This window comes from Phasianus colchicus, chromosome 2 (genome assembly GCF_987193195.1).
Source record: "Phasianus colchicus chromosome 2, bPhaCol1.hap1.1, whole genome shotgun sequence".
Taxonomy (NCBI): domain Eukaryota; kingdom Metazoa; phylum Chordata; class Aves; order Galliformes; family Phasianidae; genus Phasianus; species Phasianus colchicus.
Genome location: NC_143437.1, coordinates 8740419 through 8761128, shown reverse-complemented (window position 1 = coordinate 8761128; position 20710 = coordinate 8740419). Strand labels below are relative to the sequence as shown.

Genomic DNA, 20710 nt, shown 5'->3' with positions numbered 1-20710 from the left:
AGCATGTCTAGGTGCTGTTAGGAACTGGTTCCCGTTAATTAATGGATAAGGTTGTATCAGGTCATGACACTGGATGGTGTGGGATCAGGTGGATTTATGGCTTCTCTCGACAGTGTTGCTTTCTCCTGTGTTGTGTGGCCATAAGCAACAGGGGCCTGCTGCAAAGGGGGGAAAGAGACATAGGTAAAATCAAATAAATATAAATCTGAACGTGACCAAGACATTTTAGACAATACCAGGTGCTGGTTTGGGCCTAGCGTGATGCTGCACTAGCTGGTGCAGGCAGCTAGGAAGGAAGGGAGCTGGTTTAAATTAAGCAGACTGCCTTTGGCATTGGCTGGATGTGGGCTTCTTTCACCCTCACTTTGCCAAGAGATTGGTTAGCTTGAGTTAGCCACACTGCTCACCTCACCCCTAAACAAGGGACGTGTCCTGTCCCCGGCAAGAGCGTGTGAGGTAAGGGGATGAAGCCTGAAGGGAGGGCGTAGCAGAGGGAAACGCTGCTCAGTGGGATTGTTTTGTGCTAATGAGACTTTATTACACCTGATGACTGACAGAGGACATTTGGGTTTAGCACGGGAGCAGTTCTTGTGCAGTTGCTGCCAGCTGAGGAGCACTGAAGCCCTGCAGCCCCAGCCCAGGAGAGAACTGCATTCACTCTTACTCCTGCTGGGACCAGCTCATTGGCAGTGCCAGGTAAGAAACCTCCCCATCTCAATGCTGAGCCCCACATGACGTGCAGATATGGGGAAGGTGAGCTGCCTTTAGCCAATTGATGAGGCTTGGCTGTGAACTGGATTGGGGAATGCATTTGGATTAATAACCCTTCTTCCCCATCACCTCCCCACGAGGTTTCATTACACAGCCCCATGACCAGCTGAGTCGGTGCAATGCAGGCACTGCTGTGGGTGTAGGACCGGGAGGATGGAGAAATGTCCTTCCTCAAAGACAATAGGCCATCACACATGTCCAAGGCCCAAACCTTCCAGCTTCAGTGTTTTTTTCCAGGCTCCTTAGCACCTAGTGTTATGCAGCACACTGTTGTAGTTCATTTTTGTTTTCCTTCTTTTTTTTTTTTGATCTTGAAACATATTGCTATGAAATCTCCCTTGCAGTGCCGAGCTCCTGACTGCCAGATGCTTAATTCTCCTTTTAGCCTTGTGTTAGTTAATGGACAAAAATGCCTTCTGATTTAGGATAATTCCTCCCTCTGCTGTAATCCTTCTACTTCACCAGTAACGTCAGCTTTACTCAAACACGAGGCATATCTATAAATATTTGAAGAAGAATGGAACATGCACTGTCCCTCTGAACGCATCACGGACGTCTTTCAGACTCCTGGACAAGATTTTGGAGCAGCCTAAGAGACTTCTCCAGGAAACTTACTACAGGTTTTCTATGGCCTCCAACATTTAAAGGCATCAAGTGTGGGGAGCCGGGTAGGTGCTGTGGGGACTCGTGTTGTTTGCCAAACCACACCAGCCTTTGTAAAAGTGGTGCATAAACTGTGTCTTTTTGAGCAGACTCCTGCTTTGCAGCGCAGGCTGTGTTTATGTGGCTGTGCCAGGTGACACTGAGATAATTGCTTTGGTTGGGCCTCTTCATAGAGTGGATTGAGAAGGCAGGTGCTTAAAATAGAAGCAAACGGCACGTGTTCATTTTCTTTCAGTACAGGACAAAAAGATGTGGGGCTCTGAGTCCCTAGGAGTCGTAACCGTCTGCTGGGGGCTGTCGGTCTGCTGTGACAGGATCGAGGGCTGCGCTCCGTGCCGTCACAGCTCACATCTCTGTGTTTTGTTGCAGTAAACATCCAGGGACTCGGAGATTTCTCCACTTAAGAAGACCGCTCAGCCTGGATCTGTAGTCTCATCGACTTGGCAAATAGGTAAGCAAGCAAAAAGGAAAAAAAAAAGAGGGTTACAAACGAGTGAGTCATGCATGGTTCAGAGCAACTCCGGAGGGCAGACTTCCAGAACGCGGAGCTCTGAGGAGCTCCCTTTCTGAGGGAAGCACTGCTGACCTAACCCTGCTTTTTCTGCTTCCCACCAACATCTGGCAAAAGTTTTGCGGGCCATCTGCTAAACCGAACGCAACACCTTTTTGTTTAGAAAGGAGAAACCTGTTGAACAACGTGCTGCGTGACAGCACTTTGCAGCACGGCCTGGGGCTTTCGCTCAGCGCTGCACAGAAAGAAGAGTGAAGGAATACACGTTGTCACGGGGAGCTTTTGCCGCCCTGGTCAGCAGCCCGCACCCACAGAGGCTGCCATTGCGGAAAGCCGTTCCTAGGAGGTGCATCCCCTTTTTGTTGCTGCGCGAAGGAGGTGAAATCTCACCTCCTCGTGTGAACAAAGTGGGCGAACAAAGCGCGTTCACTCCTGCCCCCCACAACACGATGCCCGAGGCGGGCGGCAGCCCGAGGTGCGGGGTCTGTGGTACCGGCGGTCTGCGGGCACCGAGCTCCCGTTCTGAGGGCTCCTGTTTCTTACTAAAGAAAAGGTGTGAGGTGTCGAAAGGCAGCATGGCGTCGGGGGAGGGGATCGCGGCAGGCGGGCAGGCACCGCGGTGGCGCGACGAGGTGCGGGACCGGCGGGGCGGAGGGAGGGACGCGGCGCGGAGGCTGCGCCCAGCTCGGAAGGGGGGCAGCGAGGCGGCGCCGCGCTCTCTCCGCCCGCCCGCCCGCCTCCAGGGCGCCGCAGCGATCCGACAACCGCAGAGACGACGGGTAGGGCGGGAAGGGGCGCGGGGACCCCCTCCCCCCCCCGCCACCAACCCCGCCCCGCGCGCCCCACCCGGCTTCACGGCGCGGAGGCGGGGCTGCGGCGGGCGGCGCCGCCCGTGGTGCGCGGGCCGCGGGGGGTCGCGCGGTCGGCTCGGCGGAGGCGGGCGGCAACAAGTGAGGCGCCTCCCCCGCGCTCCTCCAACCGGCCGCGCTCGGCCTTTCGCTGCGCGTCGCGGCCGTGATTTCTCCAGGAGGGAGCGGGGGAAGCGGCGGCGTCCTCAGGTGCGGAGCCCCCCGGCGGGGCCGAGCGGGGCGGAGGGCCCCCACCCGCGGGCGGCCGGGCTGAAGCATGGTGGAGGAGGCGGCGGCGCGATCCCCGGCGGAGCCCCGCGGCGGCGTGGCGAGGTGCGGGCGGGGGGCCGCGCAGCGGGGCCGGGGGGCGGTTATCCTCCGGCGGGGAGGGCGGGCGGGCTGAGGCCTCTCCCCGGCGCGCGGCCGCTTCGCCCCTCCGCGCGGTTCCGGCGCGGCGCCGCGAGCCAAACCCGGGGCGCTGCGCTACCGCAGTGCCGGCGCCGCTGCGGTCCCCGCGGGTCCGGCCCGGAGCCGCTCGACGGGTTCCGAGGCGCGCCGTGCCCCGCCGGGAGGGGACGTGGGCTTAGCGGCTGCGACCGCGGCTAAAGTGCGGCTCGCGATTCATTCGTCAGCCTGCAAAAAGCCGCGGTGAGCGGAGCGGCCCTTCAGGCTGTGACCTCCCGGGGTTGATCATTAAACCGAACGGGAGGAGGAGGAGGGTTCAGCTGTTGGCTTTTCCCTCGTTTATTTTTTTTTTTTGACGCTGAGAGTTTTACGTAGGTGCGGAAAGATGCGCGCTGCGATGGCACTGCGAGCGTGTGAGCGGGCGCCCACCGTGCGGGAAACGCGAGGTGTGGCCCTCGGATTAGAGGCGGCCCCTTAGATTAGAGGCGGCCCCGGCCCGCTGCTGGAGCGGTCAGCGATCGGTCAGAACTCGCTTTGAGTGGTTTTGTCTGCAGGCTCGTATTTGGCTTGCGCTTTTCTGTTTCCTGTCCCCACGTGCTATAAATAGAAGAGGAAAATGAGGTGCTGCTGCAGGAACTTGTTGTGAAGGTCACGCGTTCGGTGGCTGCCGGTGCCCTGTGTGAGGCAGGCTCTGCGGGTCGCTGCTGGCGGTAGAACATCACCGGTGGTCGCTCCGTTGGTTGCTGCTGCCCGCGAGCTCCTCCTCAGTTCCTTTCTTCATTACCCAGCGCTTCTGGGTAGCGAAGATGCCGCTGAGGAAATCGGCGTCAAAGTAGTGCTTCCTCAGGCTTTGAAGAACGGGAAGAGGATATAATGCTTTCACGTTCCGTGCTGTCAAACAGGTGTCGTTATCTGTGTGAGTAAGTTGTGCTGTACGTGGGGAGGGAGGGAAGCGTTCATCTGCTTGCCTTGGAGAAGGGAGGCTTTCAGGAGCAGAGCTGCGAGGACGTGCCCGGAGCCTCGGTGATCGTCGTTGTGCTGCCACCTGGTGCAGCAGCTCTCATAGCGGGGCTGGCTGTGCTGCCTCTGCCTTGGGATGGAAAGGGAACTTAGGAGCAGCTCTGTCATCCCTCTGCATCGAGGGATGCTGTGCCAGGTCTGTGCTGTACTGCTCCTGCCGTAAAAATCCTGCTTCTTTTCGTGTTTTTAAGACGGAGCGTTTTTTGTGCTAAATATTAGGGCCTGGCAGGCTTGTTACAAAGCTTCTTGAAATGTATCCTTCTAAAACTCGTCAAGAATAGGCCAAAAAGTCAAGCCAAAGCCAAAAAAGCTGTTGTCGAAAGAATCCTCGTTGCTTCAGCAAAGGTTTCGCGGCTTGTTTCCTCTAGTTTGTATCTTTGTAGTAAGCACAAAGTACGGAAGGGGAAAAGAAAAGAATTTCCTTAAAATATCGATGTTCTTAACGTGTCTGTTTTTCATGTTGCTGTTTCTGGAAGGCTGCTGGAATTGATCAGTTTCCAAAAGCTTGGAACAGGCCTCTTCATTTGCCTCACTGAGGTTTTTTTTTTTTCCTAGTATGTATATTTATTTGTCTGTTTTCCTATTGCTGTGTGGTGGAAGTATGTAACTAGTTTTGAAGCAAGTGGGTGGGCATCCATTTACTTTTCTAATTTAAACTTTTAGAATTTTTTTTCAGATACGCCCACATTTAATCCCCAGTGGTTGTTTGCAAAAGAGCCTCTTGAACCAAAAAAGTAACAGGTATGGAGGAAGGAGGTGTGGTCGTGATGTTTTTGAGCACGAGGAGTCACAGGATGAGTGTTTGATGTTTCTACCCTGGTAGGCTGCATTCAGAGAAGCACTTGGGAGAGAGAAGGTGAAATCTGCCATACTTAGGTGCTTAAAACGCAGCAAAAATAACCGAGTGAAGATGATGTGTTGTGGGTTTATTGAGCTTGGTCCTTCACTTCTCTTTTTTACTGATTTCCTTGGGCCTTCTCAGGTTTAAAATATGGATATGCAAACCCCCCCCCCCCCCCAGGTCTCCGGATGATGTGGAACACAGTGAAAAGCCGGCCTCGTTAACTGTCCTGGGTGAGCTGTGCTGAAGTCTCATGAGGAGCAATTAGCATTTAAATAAGGAAAGGAATCCCCGGGTGCGATGGGTGTGGTGCTGAGACTTTTAAAGGGAGACTTGATGAAGCAGTTTCTTCGTGGTTAAGAAAGCTTTGTTGTTTGAGGGGCATACAATAGCAAGGGATGAAAAACATCCAACTTCCAACTCGTTATGCTCGCCTCTGCAAATGAATTCTGAAATTTGACAGTTGATGAAATGGCTTCAATCGTAAGCCAGCCAGATAAACGGAATCAGCGGTCATCTTGATTTCTGAGTGAATGACTGACGTTCTTCTCTTTCTGTAAGAGGTGAATTCTCATTAGTGATGAGACCAGAGGATACGATGACAGGCTTGGATGCCCCATCCCTGGAGGTGTTCAAGGCCAGATTGGATGGGGCCCTGGGCAGCCTGCTCTAGTATGAAATGGGGAGGTTGGTGGCCCTGCCTGTGGCAGGGGGCTTGGAGATTCATGATCTTTGAGGTCCCTTCCAACCTTGGCCATTCTGTGAGAACAGCCCGAGTGTTGCGGTGCTGCTTCCTGTGGCCAACACCTGCCTGCTGCTCTGCTCATCCTCCTGCGGCTGCTCCTCATGCACAGGCCTGTGTTGGAAACGTTCCTCCTGACAGAGGAGAGCTGTGAGACCCTCCAGCTGTGCACAGAGGTGCTTTTCCAGAGGTGCAGCAGTAGTGCTCCTGTAGTGCTGGGGTAGCTGTCTGCAGCTGTGCTGTGGGCCGTAGTGAGGAACTGATAAGGTTGGGAAATAACCCTCCCACTTGCTTCAGTGTTGTGTGATGTAATGCAGCTAGCTATGCAAATGTGGGAAAGGCTGTTCAGTGCAAGGAGCTGCTAGGTGTCAGACCAGTTGTGCTGTTCTACCTTGGGTAGTGGTTTTTTAAAAATCAGATAAAGTCCGTGGTAGTGGAAGGTGGTCTCTAAGTTGAACGATGTTACTGCAACCTGTTGATTTGCTTTTGAATAAAAATAAGAAGTGAAAGAGGTGCAAAATGGCTGGAAATTGGTGACTTAAACCACTGTCAGTTATAGTGAATACTTGATATTACTGTGCAGGTATCAGGTGCAGAAATTTCTGGTTGGATTTAAAAGGTTATATGCTTGTCTGCTCTTAACATCAGTGGGAATGAAGCAAATGGGAGTTAATTGCTTAACCTGCTTAAAGACCTTTTGCAAAATCCTTGAGGTATTATATGTGTCTTTAGCTGCTTACAGCTGGGGGAGAAATTGCTCCCTCTTCCTTGAACGTGATAGGTTGGAATGAGATCTGTTTTGTGTTTTGCAAGTTTGAAGGAGGAAAATGAACTTCTGCATTTCAGAGCTCTGCTCGTTTTCTCAACCATAAATGAATCGTGCAGAAAACAGTCTTCTATGTGTTAGTTAACTACACTTGAAACTCAAACCAATTAAGGGCAAAAAGCTTTTCACATGTTTGTGTTCTTAAACACTTATTTAATTTAGTACTGCAAATAGAGGCAAATCCAGAAATTTGGGCCAGTATACTCACATCGTTAATCTGGTTCGATTTGGCATGTGGTTGAGTTACTGTGTAGCACTTATGTGGGCTGGGAGAGATGGCCTGAGATGGTTGGGAATGTTGTCAGCAGCACAGTGTCCCATCAGCTGGCTTCTGGCTGCAGAGACAACAAATCCTGGAAGCTGAATTGAAATGGGTGTCTCTTTTAACCCTGCTGTGGGATGGTCTGGAGGTAATTACCTGGTCAGGCATACCAACTTACAGCACCTTGCTTTTAAAATGTGGTTCTTTGTAGCGTGGCTTACGTGTGTCAGGCAAGGAGATACAGTGAGAGTAATGTTTTAGCATAGTGCTTAATGGTTTTGTTAGTTGACTGAATGATCAGCATTGTGTGTGCAGATATAAAGGAAATAACAGGAGTACGTCACTGGAATGTGGCTATGGCAGCAATAGCTACTGGTTTTAAGATAATGCTGGCTGAGATGCTAAGGAGATGATCTGGCTTGTTTCTGGATTCTACAGTTATTTGCATATTCACTAGATAGGCTGCATCTCTTTAATTTTTACTGATCCAGCATAAACGTATGAAGCAGGACCGTGCCTGTCCGACAGACTGTAAGTACCACTGAATGCAGCAGGCAGGCTTGCAGTGCTTCCCCTTTGCCGTGACAGCTAGCACTGACCCACGTGCTCGGTGTTGGGGAGGCAAGTGCTGGGTGCTTATCTGCTTCCTTTGCCTTCCAGCGCCTATGGGAAGGCAGTGCTCCAGCTGAGCTTACCTCTTGCAGCCCATTGGCACAAGTAGAGGGAAGGGGCAGAACTCACCGACTGCAGCAGGGAAGTATCAGAGGTTGGAACCCAAAGGCAAACAGCTTCTGGTGGCCTCGTGCTGCCTGTAGGGCAACGAGCAGGAGCAGCGGAGTGCTGATACGTGGAAGCAGAAACAGGATCTGCTCTGGTCTCAGCTTGCCTCTTCTGTGCTGGTGCGGCACAGCGGTGAGTGAACCTGCTGATGGAGCCAGCTGGGAGCTAATTGCCCTGTTATTGTTAGGTTCTTTATTCAGCCTCTTCAGTTCCCTGAACTGACGCAGCCCAGTTGCTTGGGTGAAGGGTGAGAAGGGACTGTGCAGTCTGTATGGGAAGAAATAAATAACAGGAGTACGTCAGCTGTGACTGACACTGCTTTAAACTGCTATGGAACTGTACCCCATGGAGCTGAAGTGATGAATGGCAGTTTTCTTTGAAGAATTACTTCTCTTTTTTCCGTCTGGTTAAACCTCCTCTCTGAATTCTTTATGATTTACCGCTCATCCAAGATGGAGCCTTCTCAGAAGCATTTTAAAGGTGGTGAATCAGGAGCTGCCAGCTCTGGGTTATTCCTGACAAACGTCACAATTCATAACTCTAAAGCCTGAACAACACGTGGCCTTTGTGTACTGGGCTGGGAAAAACACATCGCTCTCCCTGCTGTAAGCCCTCAAACACTGAGGGATTCAACTTGGGTGTTTTTATAGCAAGTTAAGGCTGCTTCGTGGTCACTGTCAGCATGTGTGGAGAAGATCTTTCACTCGTTCTGTAGAGAGAATTGTAAGGCTTATTCTGTAAGCCAGCTGAGGTTCACAAAGCCAGCTGTGATGGGAGATGTGATATGAGATTTTATTTAGAGAAAATGCTGCATTTAATATTCTCTAAATATACTTTTAAGGTGCATTCTCTCATATATTTCAGATTTGTAGGTTGTGTAATGACCTTTATATGCTTGTCATAAAGTTATTTATGGAGTAGAAATACAACAGCAATATTAATTTCCAACTTGCATGTTGTTTTGGGCTGTTCCTTTATTGCTGCATTTCATCTACTACGGGAAACATAATACGAAACAGACTTCTAAGAATGTCACCTTCATAAAGCAGGAGCTGTAAGAGCAGATGAGGAGGTGTGTGCAAGCGCAGACAATTGCTTTAGTGCCTGATAAAGTCAACCAGGGGTTAGAAAGATATTCCTTCATTTCTGTGGTGGTTCATCCTTGGATGATAGCAAAGGCTTGGATTGTTGCAGAAAGTTTGCAGGCTTGGGTTGGGTAACTGAAAGAACAGGCCTTGTATGTACCACAGTACAGATCCTTAAAGGTTTTTTTCTGAGTTTGTTAAATTACCATTGGACTGCATGGTACGTGAGCATTAGATTAGCTTGTCTGGAGTGTATGAACTACAAGAGGTGGGAGGGAAGAGTTCCTGTGACATACTGGGGTAGTTGCCACATGGAGTGAGATCTTTGTGTGGGGAAGTTGTGACAGTTTATCTTTCCTTCCTGTTTTTTTTTTTTTTTAACACTTCAGTTGGAAACAAGGGATTTTCACCCATCTGTTTGCAGGCATACGTTTGTTCACCTTATTTTTAGAAGATGGGTTCGAAGCTTTTTATCCCTGTGGTTGCAAATGTAAGCTGCTGAATGAATGGAGAATGAATGGAGCGGTTATTTCCTGAAGTCTGTAAGTAGCTCCAGTGTTGCTGCTGCAGGAGAAGGCTTTGTTGCAGTTTGGGAGGGGGGGTGTTTTAGAGCTGCTTGATGCCAAGAGGCTTTACTTTTGAAGCAAGAACACAAGAGCCTGTATGAAAGCTCTTCTGTAGAAAGAAGGCTTTGGGTGGGCTATTGGGAAAGGAGGGGCGGTGAAGAGCTTTGTCACTTGGGGTAGCTCCAAAACTTGAGGTTTGTGGGTGGAGGTGTTTTCTGTTATGTAAGAGGAAGGAACTAAAAGCTTCAATTCTTTTGTCCTAGTTTCAGACTTGAAAAACTAGCATGCCACCTGTAAGGTAAGCCTGTTGTGGAGTTGGAGACTGCCCAAGTTTATTGCTGTAGCTACTGTGAAGTTATGTTTGTGAGCTGGCTGAGTGCGTGGGTCAGGGTTGGAGGGAGTAGCAAATAGTAATTGGCCAGGAGGCAGCACAGCTGTGGCACAGAAATGCTTGCTTCATTAGAAGACAGGCAGCCACCTAACAATCCTACTCTAATGCTGTCAGTTTCAGGTGAATTTTCATGTTCAGGAAGACTTTCCTGTTTTCAGTACTGCCCCAGAAGAGAGAGAGGGAGAGCTGGTTTGGAAGAGGAGTTGCTTTACTGCCTTTACCCATGCCATAACATATTAAATGTAGTACAAAGCTGATGAACCATCTGTGATGCTGTGCATGGTATGTTCTACTTCCTTAAGTCATAGGGCATGGTCTGGGAGTAACTGGTTTAGTGAGTAATACTGGGCTTCGGGTCCTCTTAATCAGCCCAAATGAGCACTAATTAGTGATAACCTGTGGATGCTAGAAACTGAATTGAGGTGATGTAATGTTCTGTGGGTCACAAGACAGCAGTGGCCTTCCATGAAATCATTAATGACGGAAACTGAAGACTTTAGTCTGCTCAGCATTGGCCTACCTGCCATAAATGAGAAAGCTTCTTAAGCTGATGGAAGTATACAGAGATGTCTGTGGGGAGTTGTTATTTCTCAAATTCTGCTTATTTTTGAATTAATTCTCTTCTGTTATTATGTTTAGCAAGGCTGACTGTGTTATCTCTTATACTGAGTACTGTTGATTTATGGCTTTAACAAGAGTCTTCATAAACTCCTATGAGCTTAAAGTAATAAATGCTTTCGTGGTTGTCATATCAAAAATGATTTAATAGAAATGGCTGAAGAGGAATGACAGAGACATTTGGAGATGCAAAAGGCTTCCAGAAATAACAAGGCTGCAACTATTCACCTCGCAAAGAAGGGAGAGAGGCCGTGTAAAGGTTTGCTGTATTAGGTAGTATGGCAAACACAGGGAAAACTTTCTGTTTATTGTGCTTTCAAAGAGCTTCCCTTCTGCCTGATAATAGGAAAGCAAGTCATCTGGAGTGCTTTCTGTAAGAAGAATTGAGAAACACATTGCTTGTGAAGTTCATACAGTTGAAAATGTAAATGGGTTCAAAGAGGAAGCAGACAAAGCGAAGTGAGCTTCAGGTACAGTAATTAAATACGGTTCCGAGGTAGTTCTGGCCCCAAAAGCACTCACGTACCTTACTGCAGCAAACCAGGTGAGCATTACTAAAGAAATGCCTCACTGTACTAGCATTGGGGTTTTCTTTGCTGTTGGGGTTTTTTTTGAGAGGGAAACGTTGAGACTGCGCTGAAGATAACCAGTAGGAAACAGAATGTAAAGCTAGACTGGCGGCAGTTGAGGCTTTTTGCAGTTCCTTCTGCCTTGAGCTGTTCTGAGCAAACGCCAGCAACATCTTCCTGTCTGCTCTGTTTTTTGGATTGCCAAACACCACACCCAGGTTCACAGAATCATAGAATCACGAGGTTGGAAGGGACTTATAAGATTATCTAGTCCAACCATCCTCTCATTACCATTGCTACCACAAGCTACTAAATTGTGCTGGTGACTTCTGGTATTAAAGTATCTATGAATTTCTCCCAGAATTAAATAGTTTTCTGCAGAAGCAGAATGCTGGTATGTGCTGACTGCATGCCAGTTCTTCAGATGTTCTTTGTTTTCATTGTGTCATAGTGGACTTGTGTGAAGTTCTGAGATACAATTGTGTGTAGTTAAAAAAATAAAAAATAAAAAAATAGTCCTTTAAAGTTGGAAACAATTCAGACTTTTTTAATAACAGGTCAGGGATCTTAAGCTTTTCTTCATGTTCCAAAGCTGTTGCTGTTCACACCATGAACAGAAGTGAGGTATAAAAGATGCGTCTCACAAGAGGGTAGAGGGACTATGTGTAACTTAGGATGCGTTTAATGCATTTTTTATTCTTATCTTCTTGTAGGCTGCTGTTACAAACAGAACCAGAAGCCGTGTGTATAACTGCTATAAGGAATACCAGGCTACAAAATGAAGTTACGTATTGAGATCAGCCTGCTGTAGCCCTGCTGCAGCTCTTCTCTACAAAGGGCTTGCAAAAACATGGAAGGCTTTTAGAAAACTGAATTACAGCTTTGTTTTGACTGCACCTTTTGAGCTTACATGTTGAAACTTGAGATCAGAGGATATCATTTGTAAGTAAAAGCATAAAGGAGGAATGTTTTAATAGCAAGTGTCTGGTCTTAAAGTCAAGAAATCAATGTTCAGTATGTCTAGCAAGAGTACTGCTTTCTTTAGTACAGCTGTGATCTTGAACACAAGTGAATGCCCTTGCCCAGGTCAGGGTTGTGCTGTGGACCTACCTGCTGGTTGGGAGCTGCTTCCAATGTGGTGCTACCTTGCATTGTGCCCAGTGGTGATTTTCATACAGGTTAGCTCTTTATTTGAAAAGGAGATGATGGAGCCTGTTTGCTGTAATAATTCATATTTTAGGTGTTAAAAGGTTGCCAACAGCCTGTCCAGTGTGTAATTTATCTTGGCCTTACGTATGGGCTGAGGTACATAAGAGCAAGGAAGAGGACTTGTGTTTTTCTGTCAGTATGAAGATACATGAGATAATGATTTCTTTCACTTCTGTAGTGCCCGTCCTTCAATTTCCTGTTAGAAGAATATTGTGAACTCCATTGCAAGGGTGGAGCTTGGGATGGGAGCTCGTCTGTGTGCAGAGACTGGTGCAGTTGCAGAGAGCTGCAGGAGAAACTTGAGCATCACAACTGGGTGTCACAGTAAGAGACTCTGCTGCATAAACATCAGGAGTAATCAACAAATGTGGTCACTGCTTGGTGTGTGAATATGAGACTCTGAGACAAGAGTTGCTAATGAGGAATTTGTAGTAAAATAAAGCTAGTTCTACTCATTCTGAAAGTTATCATCCTTGAGGTGATGTAATATCTCAGCTACCGTGCAGGTAGTGAATGCTCTGGTATTGCTAACAGTCAGTAGGTGTTTGGCTGAATATATTGCAGAATGAGTTATACAAACTTGGTCTGATTCACAAGGGAGTTTTTTTAAGTTTCTTGCTTCATTAGTAAGGTTGGTAAGGTTGCCTGTCAGACTCTGTCCATTTGACCATTGTTTCTATGTTCATCTGTGGCCTTTGTTATGAGGGCATTCTGAAAGAGTTTTTTCTGTCCCACCTTGAGGTAGAGCAAAGCCTGCCAAAATCTCAGTGTTGAAGCAAGTTCCAAGTCTTGAAAATTTCTTAGTGGATTGATTGTATGGTGCTTCATTCAGTGTCTTTAGATACAGGTGTGTGTTTTTGTGCCTTGCTTCAGAAGCAGATTCGCACCCCCTCCAAATCCATTGTGCTTCCTCACCTTTATCTGACAGGATTGCCTTTTAAACCTTTATTGTAGCTGCTCCCTTGCAACATCTGCCTCTTGTTCTACAGCTAAACCTCAGGGAGTTTGCATTGCAATGTTTTAATAGCACTCAGGTAATAAATAATGCTGCAGATTGTTATGTGTTCTGTGTACCAACTTTATGAAGTGCTTACAGTAAATAGAATGCTGTAACAGAGCTAATCAGAATTCATCTGCAGTATCCAAACTACACGGAAGGAATCACATACGGCCTTTGCATATGCTTAGAGGTTCTTGTTGGTTTTGACCTTGAACTTGGCCCTTCTGTTGGGGGTGCATGACCTCCTGTTTGAGTTCTTGCATCCATAAAAGAGCGGCTTGCGTGATTCATGGAAATGCATGGAGTGCACACGCTCATTTTATACCAACTCTTCTAAATCCCTTCCTTACAAGCTCCTGGAACATGTTCACTCTTGAGATAAAGCATAAAATAATGGTGTTTTAAAGCAATCAGTGAGCATTTTTTCGCACCACTTTGCATTAAGGTTATGTGGGCTTAATTTTTGTGGATGCTTGGAGTCTTTTCTTGTAGCTGATGACTTCTCTGTAATACCTGTTTTCTTTTTCTGTTGTAGTCCCACTTGTGTGGTGGCTCACTGCCTGGTCCCACAGTGATGCTGCTTGTCTGCCCAGGTTCCACTTTCCTATCCATCTCTTGATCCCAGTGCTCCTTCCATGGTTGCACAAATGTATTTCCTTCTGTCCAAGTTAGACTGAAGTGGAATAGAGCTGAAGGAGGCAAATGTCCCATTGCCCTCTCCCCAACTTATGCAGAATAAATCTGTTCAAGTACTGTTTTTGCAGCAGGTCTTGGTTTACCTAGAGTATGGTTAATATTAACCCCTTTCTTGTCACATGAATGTTTCTAAAGGCTTTGAACAAATGTGTGCAGTTGTGTCAGTACCACTGCACTGCTGGAAGTTGCAAAAGCAGAAATGTGAGGAGTTATGCAAGCCATAAATGATTGCTAGAATTGTCTTCAGATCAGGGTAGCTGAGAAGCTGAAAGCAAACATTGAAAACCTGTGTATCAGATCACCTTTGAATGTAGGTATCACAACCCAACTGGAACAAGGTTTTGTAGGATATCTTTGTTCCCATGTTTTGCTTTACCAGTATCTACTGTGTGCTTGTATTTTACTCTTTGTGCAGACTAGCTACATGTGCTCACTTTTTCTATTTTTGAAAGCAAAAACAGCAGGATTTTTCCCCGAGTAAAGTATTGCTTTGTACTGCACTTTTTAGTTCTTCAATGAGGTTTTTATACTGGTTTCTTTGGAGAGATATTGGTGACACACTGGAACAGGCTGCCTAAGGAGGTTGTGGATCCCCCATCCGTGGAGGCATTCAAGGCCAGGCTGGATGTGGCTCTGGGCAGCCTGGTCTGGTGGTTGGCAACCCTGCACATAGCAGGGGGTTGAAATGAGATGATCATCGTGGTCCTTTTCAATCCAGGCCGTGCTATGATTCTGTGAACCAAATCGCTTTTAGTTTATTTTTGGCTTCCCTAGCAGATCTTCCATTCTCATCAGTCAAAGGCAGGGCAGCTGGAAGCTTTATAATACAAGTGGTGATGGAAGAAGCTATTACTGGAATAAGAAAAGTGCTTGTGATCTGCCCAGATTGCTGCCAGTAAGCTGTGAGTGGGAAATGGGTGCCCTCATGTATCCTGTGGTGCTGTTCCATAGCAAGCTGCTTAGAGCACACGATGTGCATTGCCATCGTGCTTCAGTCAATCATTGCTGTGTCAGCAAAGCAGATGAGGAACAGAGAACAGTGTTAAAAATGCCACTTCCTCTTCCCCTGGTTTTATGAGGATTGTAATTGTGTGCTTCATGATAAAATCCTGTTCCCTCAATGTGAAATGGCCCAGCTGACATCATCTTATTGCTTCTGTCTTCAGGTGACATGATTAAAGTTAATATTAAACTGCAGGCTTACGTGTTTGCTGGAAATAGCCTTTTGGATGTCTGTTGATTGTCTTTGACTTGTTTTTAGTTCAAGAGCTCAATCTCGTGTTCCAAGTGCTTAACGCAATCCCTCTGTTTTATTTAGATAAAGGTTGCCTTTTCAACACAGCTGATTTTATTCCTTTTCCTTGTATGATACTTAATGTTATGTTACCTGCCTTTGCTCAGAAATTTTATCAGTAATGTTCTATACCTTCTTAGAAAGCAAGGCTGAAAATGATGCCAGAAGTGCTTGTATGTAGGACTGGTAATTTGTACCATGCATTATTAGACAGAACAGCTGTGATTTTTTTTTTCCTACTGGTATTTTTGTCACGAAACATTGTACCAAGTCTTAACTAATGAAGGTTTTGCTGTCCCCTTTGCAGCAGGGAATTGCTACAGGTGTGGGAATAAAACAGATTGAGGAAGATCTTGTAGGTACTGAATTTGAATGCTTACCCCAAAGACTTAGAGATTGGAAAGATTTTGTTTTGTCATTGAAATAGGCTGTAGCAGTGGTGTGTCATTGTATTGGAAATGATCTTAGCATCTAGAAGATGAATTGCAAAAGTGTTGAATGCTCGTGGTTTAGTAGCTGGGGGCAGTGAACAGATCAGCTGCTTAGTGCTACATATTCTGGAAAATCAGGCTGTGACTGAGCTCTTGGCAGTCCTGCATTTGCAATCACTGGGTGAGCCTCTCACCCTGCTGTCTCAGGAGTATAGAGATCATAGGTAAAGTACCACGTCATTTGTTGTTCCACTGCAGATTGCTATAAAACCACTTGAGGACGAGGTGTGTGAGCACTGATACACGCTGAGCTGCGGGGAGTGGTGTGAGATGTGGGACTGCTGCTTTCCATTCAGCGTGTGTGCTTAGAGACAGAGTGGGGAAAACTGTTACCTGATTGTCTGGTTGTAGCTGAAGCTGCCAGTGCTTTTCACAGTTCAGGTATTTCGAGTAAATGGTGACACTGGCCACAGATACGTTTTTGTCTTTGAGGTGTGGAACTTAGGACAGCAGGCTTCAGGGTTGGCTGTGAGCAGGACATGAAGTAAATCTGGCTTGAGCACAGATACATAAACAGATGCAACTTGAAGTAAAATGAAGGAAGAACAGGCATTTCTCTCTGGTTTCTGGGAGGTGTTACTTTTTTTTAATTGCTGATTTATCTGCTGTATGAAGAGAAGAGTAAGTACATGGTGTACTTCTCAAGTGCGCCTTCCTGACTGCTGTTGCTCTCTGACTTCTAACATTTACAGCTGGGCTTTTGTGTTACTTCACTTGTTTTTTTCTGATCTTATTTAATCACACTTCTGGTGAGTGAAAGCTTCTTTGCAGAGTTCTATGTATATCTTAAATGGAGCCTTAATGTAACTCTGTTCATCTTGAATTTTCTAGTCTGGCTTCTGAATTTAGATTGAGTTGTTAAGTTTTTTTTGTTGTTTTTATACTGTTCTCTACCCTCTGGGCTGGTAAACAGTTTTAGTATTATTTTAGAGGAACACTGTTTCGGGTTGCTTCATGCACTTTTTCTATGTCTTTCATTCTGACAGCTTTGAAGGAGAGAGGCATTGATGCATTTCTCTTCTCTGTAAGAACTGCACGTGGGTCAGAATAGCTTGTGCTACAACAAATACACATACCCTCACTACTCCTGGTCTTAGAAATGTTGGGAACCTCTCCTTTTAATTTAAGTCTCTTCAGTTGCATTTTCAGTAGCAGTAATTACACTTGGCTTTCAGCTGCCATTCTCTTTCTTTTGTACTGGGAGAAAAAGAAAGTCAAAGCTTGTGGTATCTTCTGTCTGCAGAGTTCTGAAGATCAGCAGTGCAGCTGGTTGGTTTTGTCAGCCTCTCTCCCATAGAACAGCCAAGTGAAATGGTAGAAGCAAACTATACTTGAAAACTCGGCTTTGCTAATTTTGTAGTTGGAGGGTCAAAGAATAGAAGTATAAAAGCTTGAAACTCAATTTAAAAAGAACTGACTGTATTGTATATGCAATTCATTATGTACTTTTAAAGCTCACCTTGCTAGCAAAAAAAAAATATTCTGCCTCTCTTTGCCAAGCTGAGGGCTCATATTCTGGAGGTTGGTGACCCTGCCTGTGGCTGGAGGTTGGAACTTGGTGATCTTTGGGGTCCCCTCCAACCCAAGCTATTCTATGACTTTAGTTACTGAACAGTCAGATGTTTCAAGGAGACTTAAATGAGAATTAATTTGCTTGCTAACCTCGGCACTCTGTAAAATGCTATATAAAATTCTAAAGTGGGAAGTAGAAATTTTACGTTCTTACATCTTGTTTGCTGATGGAGCCCCAAATGTGACTAGCTGCAGGTATGCTTGTGTTAGAGGTAGATAAGTCTCTACTTTTTTGAGTGTAGGTAAACTTTGTCCTTAGGTTATATCTTGCACATTCTTTGCAGAGTCATGGCAGTCGGAAGGGAACTTCGTGGGTCATCAAGTCCAACCCCCTGCTAAAGCAGGCTCTCTACAGTAGATTGCACTGGGAAGTGTCTAGGTGGGTTTTGAGTCAGCTCCTCTGGAGACATTCCACAGCCTCTCTGTCCCAGCGCTGTGTCCCGCTCACAGCCAAGAAGTTTTTCCTCATGTTTGTAATGGAACATCCTGTGTTCCAGTTTGTGCCCACTGCCCCTCGTCCTGTCTCTGGGCACCACCAAAAAGATCCTGGCCCCACCTGTTTGACTCTCGCCCATTAGGTATCTATAAGCATTGGTAAGATCCCCTCTCAGTCTTTGTCAAGCTGGGGATTCCCAGGTCTCTCAGCTTTTCCTCATAAAGATGCTTCAGGTCCCTAATCATCTTTGTGGGCCCCTACTTAATTTGAAAGTAGTTTGCATTTTTATGAAAGCAGGATTTTGATAGGAAGAATGCTAAGAATCTGTCATTTCTTCCCTTTTCAGATATGAGAAATGAGTGTTGGACGCAGAAGATTAAAGCTGCTGGGAATTCTGATGATGGTAAACTTCTTTATCTATGTGATTGTGGAAGTCTCAAAAAGTGGCAACCAAGAGAAGAATGCAGAAGGCCGTGTTATTATACCACAGGACAATTTCTGGAGAAAATTTACACCTCACAAAGCCTATTGGAACAGGCAGCAACAGAAGCTTGAACTGCTGTACAACCCAATTCTGAGTCTGCTTTCCAATATGACTGTGGAAGAGAACTTAATTTTGAACTCAAGTGTTCTCAATTCCTGCGACCCCGACCCGTGGGTCACTTCAGAGATCAGCGACTTTGCAAGTTTGCCAGAAAGGTTCAAAGACTTTCTCCTCTATTTGAGGTGTAGAAATTACTCATTAATAATGGATCAGCCAAACAAGTGCAAACATAAACCTTTTCTGCTGCTGGCTATTAAGTCACTTATACCACATTTTGATAGAAGGCAAGCAATTAGGGAATCCTGGGGCAAGGAAATAAAATCGGGAGATGTAACAGTCAAAAGAGTCTTCTTACTTGGTCAGACCCCACCGGAGGATCATTTTCCCAACCTTACGGACATGGTAAAATTTGAGAGCGAAACTCACAAAGACATTCTCCTCTGGAACTACAGAGATACTTTCTTCAATTTAACTCTGAAAGAAGTACTGTTTCTGAAGTGGGTGAGCAGCAGCTGTGCGGACGTCCAGTTTATTTTTAAGGGTGATGACGATGTATTTGTGAATACCCATCAGATCCTGGATTACTTGAAGAGTTTATCAAAGGACAAAGCCAAAGACTTATTTGTAGGTGATGTGATCAAAGATGCTGGACCTCATAGAGAAAAAAAATTGAAGTACTATATCCCAGAAAGTGTTTATGAAGGTTCGTATCCTCCGTATGCAGGAGGTGGTGGGTTTCTGTACTCTGGTGACCTGGCATTAAGACTGAATAATGCATCTGACCAGGTACTCCTGTATCCTATTGATGATGTTTATACTGGAATGTGCCTTCAGAAACTTGGGCTTGCTCCGGAAAAACACAAAGGTTTCAAAACATTTGATATTGAAGAGAAATACAGAAATAACATATGTTCCTACACAAATTTAATGTTAGTGCATAGTAGAAATCCTCAAGAAATGATTAAGATTTGGACAAGCTTGCAAGATCCACACTTAAATTGCTAGAGCAATGTGCGTAAATACTTTATGTCCAAATAGCTTTCCAAGTTTGAATCTGACTCCCTTGGTGAGCCATTGGAGCTCTGTTTAATTGTTCTTTTCAAATTTTCTCAAGAAACTTTCTTCACGTACTTCTGAAAAGTGGCAGTAGTCATACTGAGAGGATGGCACAAAGACTTGGTCCTGTTTTTCCACTGTCCTGGTGGTCATTATGTTTCAATAGCAGTCTAAACATTAAAGAGGACTGGAAGTAACTAGCTGTCAGCTATTGATGCCTACTGCAGAGCATCTTTCATTAATCCTGATGGTGGCAAATGCGTTCTCTTTCCTTGAGTAGTGTTTGTGTGTGGAAACCACTGTAAATTTGAAACTCACAAATTGGAGGAATGCTCTTTTACTCTATAAAACATTTTTATGAAACTTCAATTATTGATATATTTTAATTTATAGTTTCCAGTCTTTATGCACCTTGGACGAGTATTTTCTCCTTTACATGTTGTCTTTTGTGCGAAGTGTGCCTATGTCTGAAGGATTTACCCTTTTATTAGATGTGTGTGTTTGTTTTTTTTAACAAAAACATAATACAGTTTCAAACACCCCGTGAAAGATCTGAATGTGTAAGGGAAAGGAGGAACGAGTTCTGTTTGTGGCTGGTACAGTTCTGCTGCTGCCCACCCTGAGCTTACATACACTGTAATGCTGACATTGTTACTCACGGTATCTCTGTGAAAGCTACTCTGGTCCATCCTTGTTCTCTGCTTTGGCACTAAAAGTGATCAGGTAGCTGATTAACAATAACCAAAATTGCACATTGCTTCTAAGAGCATGGTTTGGATCTCCTGTGAAGCGGTAGCAAGTGTAGGATTGTGCAGTTCCTAACAGGTTTAAATTTTGAAATAAAATTTGAAGTTGCATGATGTCTCATGTAGAGTTAAACATGTTCTCAAATCTCAGATTTTCTTCTGTATTTCCACATCTTGCTTATGAGAGCTATTCTAAGTAGTATTGCTTCCTTTGTATATGTAGAAGTGCCTGTCTATTTATTGTTCAGATGGAAGACCAAAACATTTTCTTAAATATATTTTGTGTAACATTTTATTTGTATAGTGTTGTCACTCAGATATTTAAATAGAGCATGATATTTTAAACCTGTGAGATGTGTAATGTTAAATAAAGCTAATTGTTATTTTTGAATTTGAAAAATAAAATGTGATTTAAATATTTCTTGCAGTGCTTCATCTCAGATGCAGTATTGACTTAATTGCACTCTACTGTAGAGCGTTCAGCAACACGTTTCAAGAGTTACAAGGGTCTATCCAGCAGCTTTGACACTTAGGTAGTAGATTGTCAAGAAGATGCTGTTGCAGTTGTCCTTGAATTTGTTGGGTGCTGCAGTAGGTGAGCAACAAGTGATAGAGAAATCCTGAGGATAGGCAGGTGAGCAATACATCTGGTGCTGAGATCTAAGGAGGGATCAAAGAGTGGATTGCATAAACAGAGGGACAGGGGAAGAGAGGAAGAACTAAATGTTATGAAGTAAGATGGGGTGGAGTGCATGTGTGATACTAACC

The 20710-nt window shown here is 45.5% G+C and overlaps 1 protein-coding gene across 18 annotated transcripts; it reads left to right on the top strand.

Moving 5' to 3' along the window:
• Window positions 1-1757: 1757 nt before the first annotated feature.
• On the top strand, window positions 1758-20360 carry B3GNT2 (UDP-GlcNAc:betaGal beta-1,3-N-acetylglucosaminyltransferase 2). Of its 18 annotated transcripts, none has more exons than XM_090134687.1 (8): window positions 2838-3126; window positions 9179-9296; window positions 9826-9993; window positions 10481-10873; window positions 11612-11840; window positions 12286-12431; window positions 17445-17539; window positions 17943-20360. In XM_090134687.1, exon 8 carries the CDS (start codon window positions 17952-17954, stop codon window positions 19143-19145), a length of 1194 nt encoding a protein of 397 aa, XP_089990813.1. In that variant the 5' UTR covers window positions 2838-3126; window positions 9179-9296; window positions 9826-9993; window positions 10481-10873; window positions 11612-11840; window positions 12286-12431; window positions 17445-17539; window positions 17943-17951; the 3' UTR covers window positions 19146-20360. The 18 variants fall into 18 exon arrangements, with proteins under 18 accessions (XP_089990823.1, XP_089990821.1, XP_089990813.1 ...); XM_090134686.1 differs by having other exon boundaries at window positions 9179-9618; XM_090134688.1 differs by lacking the exon at window positions 9179-9296.
• Window positions 20361-20710: the final 350 nt, after the last annotated feature.